A 20,111-nucleotide genomic window follows, 5' to 3' on the forward strand; every position below is an offset into this window, starting at 1 on the left:
TATCATCTAGGTTAATGTGTGAGGTAGGGGGAAGCAACTAGATGCCTGCTGGTCCTTTGAGAATTACCCTGCCATAAGTCAATAGCTTTAAGTAGTGTGCGGTGGGGGAAAAATAGCCATTTAAAAAGCATCTCTCAAACTGGCAAATTGCATTATATTGTAGCTATCTAATGCTAAAAACATGGAATCGAATCCAAGGGAGGAAAGAGAACTAGGTTTCTCCTCATTATTTGTTGCTGAACCATGGAACACTGCAGCAAACTGATGACATGAATCACTGAGCTACAGATTACTGACCTTTTTTAAAAAATCATCATTCACAAGATGTGGGTGCCACTAGATAGGGCAGTATCCCCATCACTAATTTCCCTTAAGAAGGTGGTAGTGAATCCAACTATGTGGCTGGCTTGGTCATTTCAGGGAGCAGTGAAGAGGCAATCACATTGCTGCTATGTTTAGGCCAGACCAGGTAAGGACTGCAGATTTCTTAAAAATGGCATTAGTGTACCAGATAAGTTTTTAAACACCAATCCAACAGTTTCAAGGTCTAAATTGGTGACGCTATCTTTTTATTCCAGATCAATTTAGTTAACGGAATTTGAATTACCCAGCTACTATGGGAGGATTTGAACTCATGTATCTGGATCACTAGTCCAGAACTCCTTTCACTCGCTCAGTAACATAACCACTATGTTAACGTACACTTTCATTGATGCACCCTGTTGCTAGCAATGGGGGGAAACAAAGGTACTTTCTCGAGTACAAAAACAAGAAGGCAGATGGGAGGTTTTTTATGTTACACAAAATGGGATTTCCTGACCTTGTTTCAGTAGAATGAATAGTGAAAGCTGTGCTCTCCTTTTTACATTCAGTAGAAAGAACCAGTCTGCGCAATATGGGAACCCAGAATGCAAACACACTGGACTAGCTACCAAACTGGCAGACCCCTTTCTTAAATGCTAACCATTGCCTGCAACCGTTCTACTTTTTAAAGTAGTTTTCCAATCTACCACAGTCACATTCTACATTGAATAATCTGGAATTCGGGGCAGTGATTGCAAACTATGAAATGCAGCCAAAAAAAAGGGAAGTATATATCTATCATCAACTCCACTACTATATTGCAAAAGTGCCTGCAATTCTCGCAGCTGACTGAAGAACATAGGATCAGGAGTGTGCAACTTAGCCCTTTGAGCCAGTTCCATCATTCAATCTCTGACTTAACTCTAGAGACCCTGCATTGCATTTGATAAAGTTCCTCAGAAAGGGGGACAGTTAGCTAAAGTTGAAGCCCATGATCTGAAGGTGACTTATTAACGTGGTTAGGAAATTGGTTGAATGGAAAGAGACAGAGGAAGGATAACATGCAGGTACTCCAATAGGCAGGATATGACTAGTGGTCTCACACAAGGATCGATATTGGGGCCTCAAGTGTTCACTGTATTTATTATCAAATCTGATGATGGGATGAAAAGCCACGTACCCAAATTTGCTGATGATACAAAGATGAATGCTATTGTAAACAGTATAGATGGAAGCGTAAAATTATAGATATTGATTAAGTGGATAGGCAAAACTGTGGCAAATAGATTTCAATCTAAGCAAATTCTGTATAAGATCATCCACTGTGGACCCAAAAAGGATAGAACAGGGTATTTCCTAGATAATGAAAAGCTAGAAATGATGGAAGTCCTGGTACGTAGATCATTAGACTGTCATGAAAAGGTACAGAATATAACTGTAAAAGGCTAATCAAAGGCTGGTCTTTATATCTGTGTACACAAGTGTTCCCCAATTTCATTCAGGAAAGGTCTGGCTCTAATTTTATACTATGCCCCTTGTCCTAGACTCCCAACTAGCAAGAATAGCTTCTATCTACCTTAGATGTTACATTTGAACATATGAATTAGATGTAGGCCATTCGGCCCCTCGACCCTGCACCACCATTCAATAAGATCACGGCTGTTCTGATTGTGGTCTCGATTCCGCCTACCCTGATGACTAACAAGGGGCTCAAAGGTTAAGAACCTACCTCCTGTTGCATTTTTGTGCCTCAAAAAGGAATGCAAATTTGTTGTGAACTATATATTAATTCTTTAAATGCTGGACATTGCCTGAAACCGTACTACCTTTTAATGTAGTTTCCCAATCTACCATAGCCAACTTGCCCATCATGCCTTTGTAGTTTCCATTGTTTATATTTAAAGACCCTAGTTTTGGATCGATCTACATGACTTTCAAACTTAATGTAAAATTCTATCATATTATGGTCACTATTCCCTAAAGGTTCCTTTAAAATGAGATTATGAATTAGCCCTTTTTTTTCTATTTGCACAGTACTAGAACCTGGAGCCCATTTTCTAGTTGGTTTTCTAGAACAGTATGTTAAGGAACCATCTCATATACAGTCCAGGGAATCGTCCTCCACAGCATTAGTACTAACTCAGTTTACTCAGCATATATGTAGAACAAAAGCCACCCTTGAATTGCAAGCACAAATTCAACTCGGAGGGTGTTACATGGAAGCTATTACTGAGACATGGTTGTAGGGTGGTTAGGACTGGGAACTAAATATACCAGGTTATAAGATCTACGAGATAGGCAGGAAAATGGTAAAAGGATGAGCAGCCTTAGTGATTAAGGGTGAAATAATTTTACTGATGAAAGAATGCGAGATAAGCAGGCAAAGGATAGAATTAAGATATAGAAGAGGCCATAGTGAAGTTGTGCATAGGTTTCCAGGTGACAGCAGTAATGTGGTAGAATGTATAATGTAGAGATTAGACAAGCATGTAGCAAAGGCAGAGCGTTTTAATGTGGGCTTTATCTTGTGTAGATTGGGATAAGCAGACTTAAGCAGATAAGCAGATTTAGTAATGAGCCAGGTTTAGTTAATGGATGTATGCTGCGTAAACATTTATCTAACAGCAATCATAATACATGATCAAGTTTGTTTGGTGTTTGAAAAGGGAGAAACAGGAAAAAGCCACTAAGATTCTAGATCTAGGTAAGGCTGGCTTCAACTGGGCTAATCGATTACTGGGTAAAATAACAAGATCAATGGGAGGTATTCCTAAAATAAGTTAATATGATATAAAACAAGGTTACACCCTCCAAAATGGAAAAGGGATCTTCTTGACTAACAAAAGGCAATAAAATGAATGAATAAAGTAGTAAGAGACAACATAAAAACTAAAGCATACAAGATAAAAAACTGGCTAATAATTTTACAACTATATAAGAAAAACATTAGATCAATAATAGACCAATAGTGGTGATAATGTCAATGAAAATAAGGAAAGAGCAGACATGTTGAATGATTACTGTAAATCCTGATGCAAAGTAGAGGTCAGCATGCAAGAGATCCTAAGGAAGCTAGCACTGAATCAGAAACAGGGACTTAGAAAATTTACCATAAGCAAATTAACAGCATTGAAGAGAGAGACAAATCCCCAAGACCAGGTGGTTTCCTTCCCAGGGCTTTCCAACAAAGGAGGTGACAATACTGCAGAAATCCTAACCAAAATCTTACAAAGCTCTCAATTCAGGAACCATACCTTTACATTGGAAAATTACACACAATTCCTCTACTAAAGCGGAGAGAGAGGAGGGAAACCACAAAATTATAGTTGATTTGTTAGCTAAATATCTGTTGTCAGGCAAATTATGAGTTAATTGTTAAGGATAGAGTCACTGAACATGGTCAAAATTTTCACCTAATCAATCAGAGAACCAGCATGGATTTTTAATGAAGAATGCAGGAGGGCATGCCAGAGCAGCACTAGGCATACCTAAAAATGAGATTTCAACCTGGAGAAGCTATAATATAGGACTGCTTGCATGCCAAGCAGCTTAAGCAGCAAGTGATAAACAGAGTTGAGCAATCCCACAACCAATGGATTGGATCTAAGCTCTGCAGTCCTGCCACATCCAGTCATGAATGGTGGTGGATAATTAAACAACTCACTAGAGGAGGGGGCTCCACAAATACCTCATACTCAAATGATGGAAGAGCCCAGCACAACAGTGCAAAAGGCTGGAGCATTTATTACAATCATCAACCAGAAGTGCCAAGTGGATGACCCATCTCAGCCTTCTCTGCAGTCCCCAGCATTACAGGTGCCAGTCTCCAGCCAACTCAATGATATCTAGAAATGGCTGAATGCATTGAATAGTGCAAAGGCTATGGGTCCTGACAATTTGGCAAAAGTACTGAAGACTTGCGCTCCAGAACTTGCCGGGCCCCTAGCCAAGCTGTCCAATACTGCTACAACACTGGCATCTACCCGGCTATGTGGAAAATTGCCCAGGTATGTTCTGTACACAAAAAGCAGGACAAATCCAACCTGGGCAATTTCCACCCCATCAGTCTGCTCTCAATCATCAAAGTAATGGAAGGGATCATCAACAGTGCTATCAAGTGGCACTTGCTCAGCAATAACCTGCTCACTAGCGTTCAGTTTCCACCAGGGCCACTCAGCTCCTGGCCTCATCACAACCCTGGTTCAAACCTGGACAAGAACTGAACTCAAGGTGAGGAGAGAGACTGCCCTTGACATCAAAGCCGCATTTGACCGAGTGTGGCATCAAAGATCCCTAGCAAAACTGAATCCAATGGGAATCGGGAGAAAACTCTCCACTGGTTGGAATCATACCTAACACAAAGGAAGAGGAGTTCCTCAGGGTAGTTCCTCGGCCCAACCATCTTCAGCTGCTTCATCAATTACCTTCCTTCCATCATAAGGTCAAAAGTGGGGACGTTTGCACAACGTTCAGCACCATTCGCGACTCCTCAGATACTGAAGCAGTCCATGTTCAAATGCAACAAAACCTGGACAACATCCAGGCTTGGACTGACAAGTGGCAAGTAGCATTTGCACCATACAAGTGCCAGGCAATAACCATCTCCAATAGGAGAGAATTGAACCAGCACCTCTTGACATTCAATGGTATTACCATCACTGAATCCCCTACTATCAACATCCTGGGGCTTATCATTGACCAGAAACTGAACTGGACTATCCATATAAATACTGTGGCTACAAGAGCAGGTCAGAGGCTAGGAATTCTGCACCGAGTAACTCACCTCCTAACTCCTTAAAGCCTATCCACCATCTACAAGTCAGGAGTGTGATGGAATAATTGTTTAGATGAGTGCAACTCCAACAACACAAGAAGCTTGACACCATCCAGGACAAAGCAGCCGCTTGATTGGCAGCACATCCACAAACACTCACTCTCTCCACCACCGACGCACAGTAGCAGCAGTGTGCACCATCTACAAGATGCACAGCAGGAATTCACCAAGGCTCCTTAGGCAGCACCTTCCAAAACCATGACCACTACCATCTAGGAGGACAAAGGCAGCAGGCACACGGGAACACCACCACCTGGACGTTCACCTCCAAGTCACTTGCCATCCTGACTTGGAAATATATCGCTGGGCCAAAATCCTGGAACTTCCTAACACTGTGGGTGTACCTTCACCAAATGGACTGCAGTGGTTCAAGAAGGCAGCTCATCACCACCTTCTCAAGGGCAACTAGAAATGGGTAATAAATGCTGGCCCAGCCAGCAAAGCCCACATCCCGTGAATGAATTTTAAAAAACCAGTAGGTCATACCTGATGAATATAATTGAAATTTTTTGAAAGGGTTAAAGTAGCAGACAAGGGATCGTCTATGGATGTTACTTAGAAGGACTTGCTTTTTGGAAGCCCATATAAGAGTTCGGAAGAGGAGTCATATCGGACTTGAAACATTAACTCTGTTTCCCCCTCCACAGATGCTGCCAGCCTGCTGAGTTTTTTCAGCACTTATTGTTTTTATTTCAGATCTCCTGCATCTGCAGTATTTTGCTTTTATCCTTAAGAGGCTGTCGGCTGAAGTTGAAGCTCAATGAACTGGTTAGCAAAGAGGCTCAGCAGCAAAGGGCTAAATAGTGATATTGGGGAGGTGCTCTAATTGGTAGGAAGCGATTAATGGTAACCAGTGCTGGGGATGCAGCAATTTACCATGTTTATTAATGGCTTAGATGATGGGGTAGGAATATCTAATTGCCAATGAAACAAAGCTAGGCAGCATTGTAAGCAGTTTAGATGGAAGCACAACATTTCCAAGAGATATTGACTGATTAAGTGAATGGGCAAAACTTTAGCAAAAGGATTTTAATGTAGATAAAAGTGAGGTCATCCACTTTAGGCCCAACAAAGATGGAAGATGTGAAGTGCTAAAAATTTGGGGGGAGTGGGCAGATTGTACATAAATCATTACAACGTCAAACAGGTACAGAGAATAATCAAAAAAACTAATGGAATGCTGGTCTTAAAAAGGCCAGAAAATAATGGGGTAGATGCTAGTCTAAAGCTGTACAAAGCCCTGGTCAGGCTAAACCTACAACACTTCAGTTCTGGTCACAACTGAAGAACGATATACTGGCCTTGGAGGGAGTTCAGTGTAGATCTGCTAGAATGATATTTGGACTACAAGGGTTAAAAAAGTAAGAAATAGCAGTAAACCATGCAACTCCTCAAGCCTGCTCTGCCATTCAATACAATTATGGCTGCTCTCTAGCATCAACTGCATTTTATCTGCCTGTTCCCCATAACCCTCAATTCCCCGAAATCAAAAATCTACCTATTCCAACTTTGAATATACTTAATGTTGGCATCCATGATCATCTGCAGTCGAAAATTTCAAACATTTGTAAGTGTCCAAAAGAAACTTATCGCAGTCCTAAATAATGGGCCTCTTATGTTTGTGCCCATGTATTAGATTTCACCCGTCATGAAAACAACCTCTGTGTCTACCCTATCAAGCCCTTTCTGAGTCTTGTATGTATCAATGAGATCACCTCTCATTCTCATTCTTCTTAACTCTAGAGAATATAGGTCAAATTTACTCAGCCTTTTATCTAAGGACAACTCTCTCATCTCAGGGACCTATCTCGTGAACCTGTGCTGTGCCACCTCCAAGGCAAGTATCCTTCCTTAGCTATAGAGACCAAAACTACACAGTACTCCAGACACAATCTCACAAAAACCCTGTACAATTGTAGCAAGGCTTCCTTGTTCTTGTACTCCAATCTCCTTGCAATAAAAGGCCAACACGCCATTTGACTTTTTAATAGCTTGTTGTGTTCCTTGTACAAGTATGTCAAAATCTCTCAGAGCATCAATATTTTGAAGTTTTCTGCCTTTTACAAATATTCTATTTTTCTATTCTTATAACCAAACTGAATATCACACTTCCCCACATTATACTCCCTCCGCCACCTTGCTGCCCACTCATTTAACCTGTCAATGTCTCTTTGCATCCTCTGCATCCCCTCAAAGTTTACATTCCCACCTAGCTTTGTATCCTCAGCAAACTTACTTAATTACTCAGTCTTTTCATCTAAGTCATTATAGACCGTAAATAGTTTAAGTCCCAGCACTGATCCTTGCAGCACTCCACTAGTCACAGCCTGCAACTTGAAAATGTCCTGTTTCTCCTGACTGTTTCCCTTCTGTTAACCAATCCTCCATCCATGCCAATATCTCAACCCAAACCCCATGAGCCTTTAACTTGTGTATTAACCTTTTGTGTGGCACTTTATCGAATGCTTTTTGGAAGTCGAAGTATACATCATCTACTGGCTCCGCTTCATCTACACTACTCGCTACATTCTCATTAAACTCAAACACAATTCCCCTTGTGTAAAACAATGTTGGCTCTTTCTGATTATACGATGATTTAGGACTATTGTTAAAGTGTCCTTAATAAATTTCAGCGTTTTCCTGATGGCTCGACAATTTACCTGGAGTCCTCTATTTTCTTGCTCCCCTTTTCTTGAATAGTGGTGTTACATTTGCTAACTTGCAGCCTATTGGGATGGTTCTAGAATCTAGGAATTTTGGAAAATCATAGGGTGCATCCATATTCTCTGTCACTACCTCTTTTAGAACCTGAGCATTTAGGACATTGGGTCCTGTTTGTCAGGTTTTTCCAATATATTTTCTCTGCTGATATTAATTGCCTCAAGCTCCTCATTCTTATTAGCCCCTTGGTTACCTGCTATTATTGGTACGTAATTTATGTCTTCCACTGTGAAGACAAAAATTGTTCAACGTCTGTCATTCCCTCATTCCTCAATTTCTCTTGTCCTTTCCTCCAAAGGACTGATGTTTACTTTAGCTACTTGCCCCCTTTTTATATAGCTGTAAAAGCTTTGTTTTTATATTCCTGGCTGGTTTACACAATCTAATTTTTCTCTTATCAACTTTTTGGCAGCCCTTTGCTAGTTCCTAAAACATTCCCAAAGTCAAGCTTACTGCTATCCTTCATAACACAAGATTCTTCCTTTAATATAATGCTATCCTTAACTTCCCTAACACATTTTTATTGAACATTTTGATTCATTTCTTTAAATGTTTCCCACTGCTTGGTCTATTAACCTAATCAGCCTTAGCCAGCTTTGTCCTCCTACCTACATAATTGGCTTTAAGATTCTTGTTTTGGACTCAAGTGTGTCACTCTCAAACGTATGGAATTCAATTGTATTATGATCACTTTTCCCTGAGGATCTTTTTATAAGATTATTCATTAAAATTTGCCTCATTACACAATAGTAAATATAAAATAGCTTTGTCCTAATTGGCTCCACATGCTGTTCTAAGAAGCTTTCATGAAAACACCTCTACCACCTCATCTTCTAGACCACAGTTGCCAATTTGGCTTGTCCAGTCATAAGAATAATAACGTTCATCACAATTATTAGGTTGACTTATTTCTTGCTTAGTGCTCTGACCATAGTATGACTGCAGTTAGGGAGAACCTAGAAACTACTCCCACCATTTTGATCCTTATTTGCTGATGCACTACTATATTACTGTTAAACTTACTTTCCCTTCCTGATCCACTCTGCTTGTCTTTACCCAAACACTACACTGCTTTATTGCCTCAGGCTTCTAAATCTCCCTTCATCTGGCTGTCCTTTTAGTTTAAAGCTTCATCCTCAGCTCTAGTTACACAATTTCCCAGCCCAGTTGAAGTGGAGCCCATGCCAATGAAAACAACACCCTCTTTCCAGATTACTGGTACCAGTGTCCCATGAATGAAACCTCCTTCTCAACACTGAGCCACGCATTTAATACTCTAATCGGTTTGACTCTACGCCAATTAGCGCATTGTTCAGATTGCAATCCAGAGGTTACCCTCGTGGTTCTGTGCTTTACATAGGACCCAAACTCAGATTCATAACAAATCATCATTCCTAATCCTATGTCGTTGATTTCTACACAGACTACAACAAGTACGTCCTCCTCCAAGTTCATCTCTCATCACAGAAATGAGGGCAAGTTATTGACCTGGTCATATTTGCTGAGCAGTAGGTGACAGAGTAAGGATCATAGATGTATCCTCTAATTGGCAGGAACTCCCAGTCATGGCTGCACAGAACAGTATCTACCACTGTGACTATACTGTCCCCCTCCTTGATGCCCCACACGTCTGCACCTCAGACCCCAGCTCAAAAGCTCTAAGCTGAAATTGCTCAAGCTGCAGTCACTTACCACAGATATGGCTATCTAGGATCACACTGCTCTTCCCAGGCTCCATGTTGCAGTTATGGCGCACCATCTACCCTGCCAAAGCTGACTTACCTTATTTAATTAGTTACCAATTTAAAACAAAGTAATAGAGAACACTTTACCACACAAACGGGAGTAAAAGTTTGGAACATGCTTCCGCAAATGGCAATTGATGCTAGATAGAATATTATTTTCAAATCAGAGACTAATAATTATTTGGTTAACAAAAATCTAAGTACTATGGGGCAAAAGTGGGTGCATAGAGTCAGTAATGATCTCATTCAATGGTGGAACAGGGCCTAACCATGTTCTTATGTTCCTACATCAGTATCATCGGCAAACTTGGATATATCTTTCCCTGCCCTATCATCCAAGTCATTTATTAATGCTCAATAGTTGAGGTATCAATCCCTGTAAGACACCCTTAGCCACATCCTGCCAATTAGAGGACACATCTATGATCCTTACTCTGTCACCTACTGCTCAGCAAATAACTCAGTCAATTGCTCAGTCAATAACTTGCCCTCAATTCTGTGAGCTTCAACTTAAGCTAGGAGTACTTCATTAATTTCATTATGACCACCAGGAGGTCTTTAATAAGTAACATCATTTCCACTATTTCAGTCACCTCTTCAAAACTTCAATTAGGTTCATCAAGCATGAGTGACCATTTACAAATCTATGCTGTCTTTCACTGATCAGCTGAAAATTTACGGTTTTCAATCACTCCCTCCTTATAGATTCAATTTGCCAACTGTAGATATTAGGCTAACTGGTCCATAATTCCCTGGTTTCTCTCTTATTTTTCTTTAACAGTTAAAGGAAGGTCCACTGCCCTGAAACAATACAGGGCTAAAAATGTTAAACATTGATATGCGATTCACAAAGGAGATGATGATTTAAATTAGGTTTTGCATGCATCAGCACTTATATGCCTTCAAAATAATGAAGACAGATGTGAAATGTCACTCAGCATCCAAATAACCCAGATAAGTGAAAGCAACTTTATCTTTTAGAATTCCAGGCCTTCAGAAATTACTTAGGCCAAATGCAGTGGCATTTTGTAGTTGGAGGTACTGTTGTTCAAGTGAAATACAGAATTAAGGTGTTGTCTACCCGTAAGGGTTGACAGGCAGTTGGGAAGTTACTTAAAAATAGATTTGAAATAAAAAGAAAGCATTAATAATGGTGATCATACACCACGAAGAGTGCAACTAAGGGAATACAGGCACATACACACGCGCACATAATATTAGTATATTCATATTATATATACACATACGTATGGCTAGGCCAGCATTTTTAGTGCCCATCCCCAACTGCCCTCGAGAAGGTGGTGGTGAGCTGCCTTCTTGAACAGCTACAGTCCAGATGGTGTAGGTGTACCCACAGTGCTGATAGAGAGGGAATTCCAGGATTTTGACCCAGCAGTGAAGGAGCAACAATATAATTCCAAGTCAGGGTGATGTGTGGCTTGGTGGAGAACTTGAAGGTGGTGCTTTTCCCTATGCATCTGCTGCACTTGTCCATCTAGACGCAAGAAGTCACAGGTTTCGAAGGTGCTGTTGAAGGAGCTTTGGTGAGTTCCTGCAGTGCATCTTGTAGATGGTACACACTGCTGCCACTGTGCAACAGTGGTAGAGGGAGTGGATGTTGGAAGTGGTATATGAGGTGCCAATCACATAGGCTGCTTTGTCCTGGCTGGTGTTGAGCTTCGTGAGTGTTGTTAGAGCTGCATTCAAGGCAAGTGGAGAGTACACCATCACGCTCTTGACTTGCACCTTGTAGATGGTGGGAAAGCTTTGGGGAATCTGATGGCAAGTTACATGGTGTGGAATTCACAGCCTCCAACCTGTAGCCACAGTATTTATGTGGCTGGTTCAGTTCAGTATCTGGTCAATAGCAACCCCCAGGATGTTCACAGAAATGGCTCATACCCAAACATCCTCTGAACTGGCCTATCAAAACTGCAAGAAAAACCAAGAATTAAACCATACGGATCGCCTTAGGCATTGGATTTGATACAACAAAAGCTCACTGAGCCCAGTCAGCATTACAAAGACCTCCTCACTGACATTTTTTTTTAAATTCTTGAGAAGTGGACAACATCAGCATTTTTTCTCCACCTCTAATTGCCCTCGTGAAGGTGAGTGAGCTCCCTACTTATGTACAACTGAGTGGCTTAAAGTTTGTGCTGATCTAATTCGTGGTGCCAAAGAGAAGAATCTGAAGGTCAAGGGACCTGTTCGCATGCCCACCAAGACTCTGCGTATCACAACAAGAAAGACTCCATGTGATGAAGGTTCCAAAACCTGGGATCGCTTCCAAATGAGGATCCACAAACGTCTAATTGATTTACACAGTCCATCTGAAATTGTGAAACAGATCACCTCCATCAGTATCGAACCTGGTGTTGAAGTGGAGGTTACAATTGCCGATGCTTAAATGTCTATGGAAATAAGTACAACTGAGTGGCTTGTTAGGCCAATTCAGATCGCAGCTAGGGGTGACCAACTCCAGAGTTGGAGGTGGAGCTTGGCCTAATTAGCCAAGTGGTTATGGTACTGGGTTTATAACCCCAAGATCAAGAGTTCAAGCTTGGCCTAAATAGCCAAGTGGTTATGGTACTGGGTTTGTAACCCCAAGATCAAGAGTTCAAATCTCACAATGGCAAACTATGAAACAATGTAACTTCATCTGAAACAGATGGAAACAGGTTTACTCAAAAAGAGTATCAAGAGTTCAAATCTCACAATTGCAAAACTATGAAACAATGTAACTTCATCTGAAAACAGATGGAAACGTGTTTGTACTCAAAAGAGTTCACTCTGTCATGGGGGGGCAAGTGAGCACCTCATGAATATTATCCAGAGTTGGAGGTGATGGTGGAGAGGTATTAATCACTGGATTACTAACCTAGAGACCTAGGGTAATGTTCTAGGGACCTCAGTTCAAATCCTCCCACAGCAGATGGTGGAATCTGAATTCAATAAAAAAAATCTGAAATTGAAAGTCAAATGTTGACTGTGAAGCCATTGTTGATTTGCGTGGGTGACTCCATAGCTCAGAGGTTACAGCACTGGTCTTGGAAGTCAGGGACCGCGAGTTCAGTTCTCGCTGGAGCCTATGGATAGCCTTCAGCAGAGAATGGAAAGCTGAGAGGCTGCAGAATGATATCCAGAGTTCAGAATCAACCACATAACTGTGGGTTTAGAGTCACATGCAGGCTAGATTAGGGAAGGAAGACAGATTTCCTTTCCTAAAGGGCATTAGTGAACCTGATTGATTTTTATAACAATCCAGTAATTACATGGATCACTATTACAAATGCTAGATTTTTATTCCAGATTTATTTAGTTAACTGAATTTCAATTCTCCAACTGTCATGCTGGGATTTGAACTCATGCCTCTATCATTCATCCAGGCCTCTTGAACACTCATCCAAAACTACTATGCTACCATACCCCTACACGTGGGGAGATGTGTCAAAATTGATCAAGATCTCCCACAGCAACAGCCTGACAGTCATACTCAGAATTTCCATGATAGCTGATAATATTTCAGCTACTGTCCCCCTCTCCTAATTTGATCCTAATGCCCTTGCAAACTATTGCCTCATCTCCAACCTCCCTCTCCAAAGTCATTGAATGCCTCCCAAATCCACTCCCGTCTTTCCTGGAACTGCATGTTTGGAACCCTCCAATCAGGTTTCCAGCCCTGCCCAGTACTGATAAGGTCTTATCAAAGTTACAAATGACATCCTATGTGACTGTAACAATGGTAAACTAAAACAAAAACAGAATTACCTGGAAAAACTCAGCAGGTCTGGCAGCATTGGCGGAGAAGAAAAGAGTTGATGTTTCGAGTCCTCATGACCCTTCAACAGAACAGAAAACTATCCCTCCTCATCCTTCTTGACCTGTTGCTTTAAGTCTCAGGTTTATATGATTATGTTTTAGGGCTATATCTTTTGGTTTAGAAAAAAATCAGTTTGGAACTGTATCTTTAAATGTAGGTTAAATGAAAAGAGTCAAGTGACCTATGCTGGCATCTGACAGTAAACCTGGGTGGTTTAGTTGTTAAATCAAATGGAGAGTCGCATTGTGTAATTAAAAGCACAGTGTAAGATATTAATACTAGGGACAACAGCTGCTTCTAAGTCTCCGAGCAAGACAACCCAAGGTCACCTAAAACCCAGAAAGATATTACTGGTATCAAGTCATAAATAGATGACTGTTTCTAAAGTGAAAAGCAGTGGTAATGAGGGATAGCCGAATACCATTTCTACTTGGATACAGAGCTAGTGTGTTTCCTGTTGCCATGGAGAGAGGGCAGAGGAAGCCATTTTGAGATCAGATTTCAGGCTGCCCTATAAACTCATATCACAGACAGAAGGAATTTGGTAGTTGCAGTTTTTGGTCTTGGGTGATCTGCAGCCAACTGGGGGGCATAAAAAAGCTAGATGCTGGCCAGCCAGGTCTGCACCTTAAATCATAGAAAATGCTGACTCCAGCATTCACCACACAATGTGGGTGAGAGCCCACACTCTGAAAATCTTGTTCATGAGGAGTTAAACAAGGCTGGAGGGATTGCCTAGCTGAAGCTAGGGGGAGAATCCCCAGTCAAAATTCACAGTGGAAGATAACAGGGAATGGAAAAGAACAGGAGTGAAACCCTTGGGAGCTGCAAATCACTCTGGATTGATTCCTGGTGAATTTGGATATCTACTTAAGAGACCAAGTAGTGTGAGGAAACAGGAGTTTTTCAGTTGGCGTTAAAATTCTGTTTGGTTGTTTAGTTTTAAGTTGCTTTCAAAAAGTTAATGTTTAATTAATATTTTGTTTTTAGTCACTGATACAGTAAAAGTTCTTTTAAAATCTTGACATGTCATCCTTTCAGCTAATAACCAGAAGTTCAAATTTTCCTTTAAACCATTGAGTCTATGGAGGTTGTAATACTGTTTGCAGCCTTTGACACAGTTGACCATATTATCCTCCTCAAATGTCTTTCTGCACTATCTTCCAGCTGGATGAGGCTGCACTTGCCTGACTCCATTATCTATCCAGTTGTTCCAAGGATTGATCCTTGGTCCCCTCCCATTCTGCAGCTACATACTCCCCCTCAGCTACATCACCCAAAAAGTGTTAATTTTCACATGTATGCCAATGACACACAGCTCTACCCCACCATCTCTCTCGACTCCTAAACTGGTTAAATTGTCAGACTGCTTACCAAATATAGGACTTCTAGATAAGCAGAAATTTCCTCCAATTAAATATTGGGAAGACTGAAGCCATTGTTTGAAGTCCCCACTCCAAAATCTATTCCCTAGCTACCAACTCCCTTTCCCTAGAAACTGTCTGAGGCTGAATCTGACTGTTCGCAACTTTGCAGTAATATTTGAGCTAGAGATGAGCTTCTGACCATTTTTCCATGCCATCACTAAGACCACCTTGCAACTTTGCATCCTACTTTGCCCATCTCAAATAACCAGTTTCTGAAACACTCATTCATGCCTTACCTCTAGATTTGACTATTCTAACCTACTCTTCTGGCCTCCCACATTCTACCCTCTAAACTTGAGATCATCCAAACTCTGGTGTCTATTTCCTTATTTACGCCAAGTTCAGTTCACATATCACCCATGCTTGTGACCTATACTGTCACCTGGTCAAGCAAAGCCTGGTTTTTAAAATTCTCACCTCGTGTTCAAATTCTTTTCTAACCTTTGTCCACCCTATCTCAAAACTCTTCCAGCCCCAGAACCTTCCAAGATATTTGCATTCATCTCATTGATTTCTTTAGCATGTCCAATTTTAATGGCTTCACCATTGGTGGTAGTGCATTCAGTCTAGGCCCTAAATTCTGGAATTCCCTCCTTAAACCTCTCCACCTCAGTACCTCGTCTTGTTCCTTTAAGACACCCCTTAAAATCTACCTCATTGACAAAGCTTCGGATGGTCTGCCCTAAAATCACCCTATGATGCTGGATGCCCAATTTTGCTTTATAACATTCCTATGAAGTGTCTTGGGACATTATGTTAAAGACACTATATAAATAGGAATTGTTTTGCAACAGCTGAGAGCAGCTTTTGAGTATGGATATTGGTAGAGCTAGAGGCCTACAGTAAAAAACCCTAATGAACACTATTGTAAGTGGTGCATAATCATGACCTTTCAGTTTGCTCAGTCACAACTGGGGTGGAATTGTCGAAGCGTATGCTGCACACAAAAGACCGTCAACTTAATAAGTACAATATTTACTTAGGCAAGTACTCAGGATCAGAACAGGATGCATCAAATACTGCAAAAGTAAACACCCAGCTGCTTTAGTTGTGTAAAAATACCATCAGGCCTTTAGCCAGAACAACCAATCATAAATTTAAATTCTGAACAATCTACAAACCAATCCTCAATTGTTCACATTAAAGGCAAAGGCGTTATGAATGTTCTACTTACATAATACCTTAAAAATAACACCTCTTCCATTTATTTTTTCTAGAAGCTAGTTAATGCCCTGTGACATCGCATAGGACGATTCAAGGCAAAGTGCCATCTTCAGGAGAAAAGAGAGGATAACTGAATTAAGGAATAGTTGTAGTGCAGTCTCTTTATGAAAATGACACATTATCTTTATGTTTGTATTAACACTTGTTAAAGCATACATTATTAGAACAGGTTCAGGTGCTTGGAGTTACAAAAGTGAGCTGCTTCTGGCAGGAGTGCACAATTGCAGCTTGGCATGGGCAATTGCAAGGGAGGGGAACACACCAGAAATACCGATCAAAGTAGTGCTGCATTTCAATATAGTATCGCTCTCCGTTCTTGTAGGTACAATGACAAAATTGTGTCACTCCCCCAACATGCTGACTTCCAAATCAATCTGCTACCAAGAGGCACAAGAATGCTGAGTTCACTCAGCCACTGTTGCATGTCTCAATGCGTAGCTTTGATGGGTCCCTGAGACACTTGCCAACTTTCACTCTTAGACTTGTGAAAAGAAAATCAGTATATTATGCACAAGTAAACCTCAAGAATTTGCCAGTAGGAATCCAGTGAATCAAGTCAACCACAGCAGTTTGGCATTTGGTATCAGGAACTTTTCTGATCCAGTATCTCATTGCTGCAAAATAAACTACAATCATAACCCAAAAATAGGACATGTAACAGTATAGTCTGAACATTCATTTAAAGACAATTTCATAACATGTTTTCAAGCCAATCATGAACGTAGTTTTTAAGTACAACAGGACATTTCATGAATCTGCATGGAGATCAATCAGGTGTTATGCCCAGTAAAGGCATGTCATATTCATAATTTTGTACTTGGACTGAGCTTGTAAGGAAGCTTCTGAAACAGTCCTTTGTTTGTTCAAAGAAATGGACACTGATGAACTGTGAGGATAGTGCCAAGGGGTCAGGTAAACCTGGCGTATTCAACACAGGCTATCGAGTTTCTGGGAAGTTCAGAATTGAACAACAGCGGGTGATGATCTCCTCCTCCTCTTCCCCCCACATTCCCCCCCTCGAATAGAAAAATGCAGAAAGCACCCCTCTATGGAATTCATACCTGCCAATATTCGAAGCTTACTCAAAACACAGGGCCTAGGAGTCCATTGACTCCATGTTTCCAGGTTTGCAATTTAACAAAAGAAAGCTGGGGAGACCAATTATCCACAAGTGAAGTTTGGAAGACCACTATCTGTCTCATATTGTATATCAATGGCCTTTTAGCTTTAGGCCATCAAGTGGACAATGGCCATGGACCATGCAACTAAAACTGGCTTTTGATTCAGAGATCCTTTACTGCCCCAGAATCCAGAAGAGGCTTGGGCAAATTGCAGAAGATCACCGATAAGACAACAGCTGCAGTGAAAGGCTGTGCCATCTTTGCTTTTTAACAACCATCAGCCAGGTTCGACCAGACTCTGAAACTAGCTGTTAAGTGATCAAGCAGCCAAAGTACTTATCCTATTACAGTTTCAAAGTTCACCTGAGAACCAACCTCAATGTGCATGCAAGCATTAGACCAAGTGTGTGGAGCTGCATTTATTCAGAGTAAGTGTGTGTGAGACAATAAACAACCTTTATTTTAAACTCATGAAAGCTGCTGCTGAATGATTTAACTGGAATACTAACTCCATGGGTAAGAAAAGACATACCACTTTCCATACAAAACATACTGAGTACAGGGCGTAAGAAAGCAAATACATTTTGTAGGTGTTGTATTATGAGGAAAGGTTGGACAGGTCCAGCCTGTATCCATTGGAATTTAAAAGAATGAGAACAGATCTTATTGAAACATAAAAGACCCTGACAGGGTGGATGCCGAAAGGACATTCCCCTTTGTGATAGAGACTAGAACCAGGAGACACAGTTTAAAGATAAGGCCACCCGTTTAAGATGGAGACAAGGAAACATATTTCCTCTCACAGGGTCACAAGTCTGTAGAATTCTCTTCTCCAGGCAGCAGCGCAAGCAGGGTCACTGAATATTTTTTAAGGACGAGTTGGAGAGATTCTTGACTGACAAAGCAGTCAAAGGGTATAGGGAGTACACAGGAAAATAGAGGCCACAATCTTACCAAATGGTGGAGCAAGCTCAAGGGGCAAAACAGCCTATTCCTGCTCCTAATTCATATGTTTGTATTAAATATTCTCCCAGTGTGCAAAATATTTTATGGCATCTGTATATGAACAATTTTTGTCCTTTGCATACTGAAGACAATTTCCTAACTCTCTGCACCACCCTACTAAAATCAATCCCTCTTAAATCAGCCAACCTTGCGCAGAGCAGGCATTGAATTTGGGGTCTTCTTGATCTATATGGTTTAGCTATTCATTGGATAAATCCACTACATCAGTTGGAAACTGTAAAGAACTTTAATAATGTATAATTTTCAAAAGAAACCTTTATTTCATGTCAGAAAAGACCTGAGAGTAATTCATTTGGCTAGTCAATTCGGAGGCCAACCACTATAGCTCACAGTTATCAAAAAGAACTCTGCATTGACCCAGTATCAAATCATATAGTCACTGTGCTAAAATCACTCCACAACACAGGCTCTGTAATAGTGTCAAGAGCAGGTGAGGGGTTGATAGGCCCTCATCTTTTCCCTCTCTTTGTTTAAAAATAAAAATCCTGTTGCAGTCAAAGATACGGATATCTTGGCCAATTTAATGTATACTTAACTGTTTAAATTCTGAGGTCATAAAAAGGACTAGTCAGACACGCTTTGAGTTTAACAAAGAAAGAAGTCTGCTAAAATCAACCTAGCTAAAAATAATAAAAATACACTCAGACTTCCACAAACACACTCGAAGTTCTCACACACACAAATACAGATTACAAAGTAGGGGAGGATAGATTTAGCCAAATTATAGTTTAAAAACAATAAAAGATGTTCACAGTTCATAGATTGGAGCATCTACTGGCTGCAGGCTAAATCCGGTTGTGTCTTGCTTTCAGTGCTGAGGTAGTTTAAAGCTGTAGCTGATCTTTCTGTAGTTGGAGACACTGCTGTGGAATTGAAGTATTTCCTTAAAAAAATATCTGCCGCAGAAGGGAGGCAAAGTCAAATTAGTAGACAGCGTCCAAGCGTGTTTAAGAACAAAGCAGGAGCTCCACTGAGCTCAACTGCTATAGCCCCGTTCTGCCCTGAAACCAAAGCTTAAACTACACAAAAGAATTGGGTTAGTTGTGTGATCTGTCTCCAACTTCTAGTAATTCAAACATAATTGTGTATTCCAATTATAACTTGATTAGCTCGTCTGGAGCACTCTTTAAAAATCAAGGTTCTTGTCCAAGCAAATAACCTATGAATGGTTAGCCTTCAGCTGTTGAATAGTGTAGGCGATTGCCATAAATATTTTGTTCATAGGGCAAGAAGGAAGGTCTTTCACAGCTCTTGGGCAGGGTTGGTCATCGTCTTTGCTGAGTTTTGTAGACTTGTTGACTCCTGTCCATAGGTAATGCAAAATATATAGCAATACAAATTAGTGTCAGCCATCTTGATGTTGGTTGAAATCACTTGTCTGTTTCAAAAAAAAGTCTCTTTAAAAGTCCAATTCCTGTTTCCAGCTGATGAATGAAAAAGAAAAAATATTTGACATAAGCACATCTTCATGGCAACAGTGTGAAAATGCCCATTTGGAGAGAACTTTATGTCCAAACTAACCCAATGTGTAAGTCAGTGCCAACTGCAATGAAAAACAATTCACACCTTCCTATTACAGTCTGTACATTTTTACTGTTAACCTTTCCTCAATTTTTCTTTGAAGGAAATTACTTAGTGCTGTGGGGAAAAGTTTAAACTAATATGGCAGGGGGAGGGCAATCAATATGCAGAAGATGAGAGACAAGTACACAAAATTAAGAATAGTGTAGAAAGTGCAGGAATTGGCCAAAAGAAAAAAAGCAGAGCAGACTGGTATGATGTTAGAATGCACGCGTATTAGTGTGAGGAGCAATACAAACATAATTGATGAACTGCAGACACAAGTAGCCACATGGGATTATAATTACTGGCTATCCCAGGGACCCA

The 20,111-nt window shown here is 40.7% G+C and overlaps 2 protein-coding genes across 4 annotated transcripts in view; one reads left to right on the top strand and one right to left on the bottom strand.

Annotated features, from left to right (window-relative positions):
* oxsr1b (oxidative stress responsive kinase 1b) overlaps positions 1 to 20,111 on the bottom strand; it is a 250,226-nt gene that overhangs the window by 211,460 nt on the left and 18,655 nt on the right. The gene's annotated exons all lie outside the window — the stretch shown is intronic.
* Positions 1,390 to 12,035, top strand: LOC121279186 (40S ribosomal protein S20-like). Its single transcript, XM_041190188.1, has 2 exons — positions 1,390 to 1,539; positions 11,747 to 12,035. Exons 1-2 carry the CDS (start codon positions 1,390 to 1,392, stop codon positions 12,011 to 12,013), a joined length of 417 nt encoding a protein of 138 aa, XP_041046122.1. The 3' UTR covers positions 12,014 to 12,035.

Source organism: Carcharodon carcharias, chromosome 6, assembly GCF_017639515.1.
Source record: "Carcharodon carcharias isolate sCarCar2 chromosome 6, sCarCar2.pri, whole genome shotgun sequence".
NCBI classification, from domain to species: Eukaryota; Metazoa; Chordata; class Chondrichthyes; order Lamniformes; family Lamnidae; genus Carcharodon; species Carcharodon carcharias.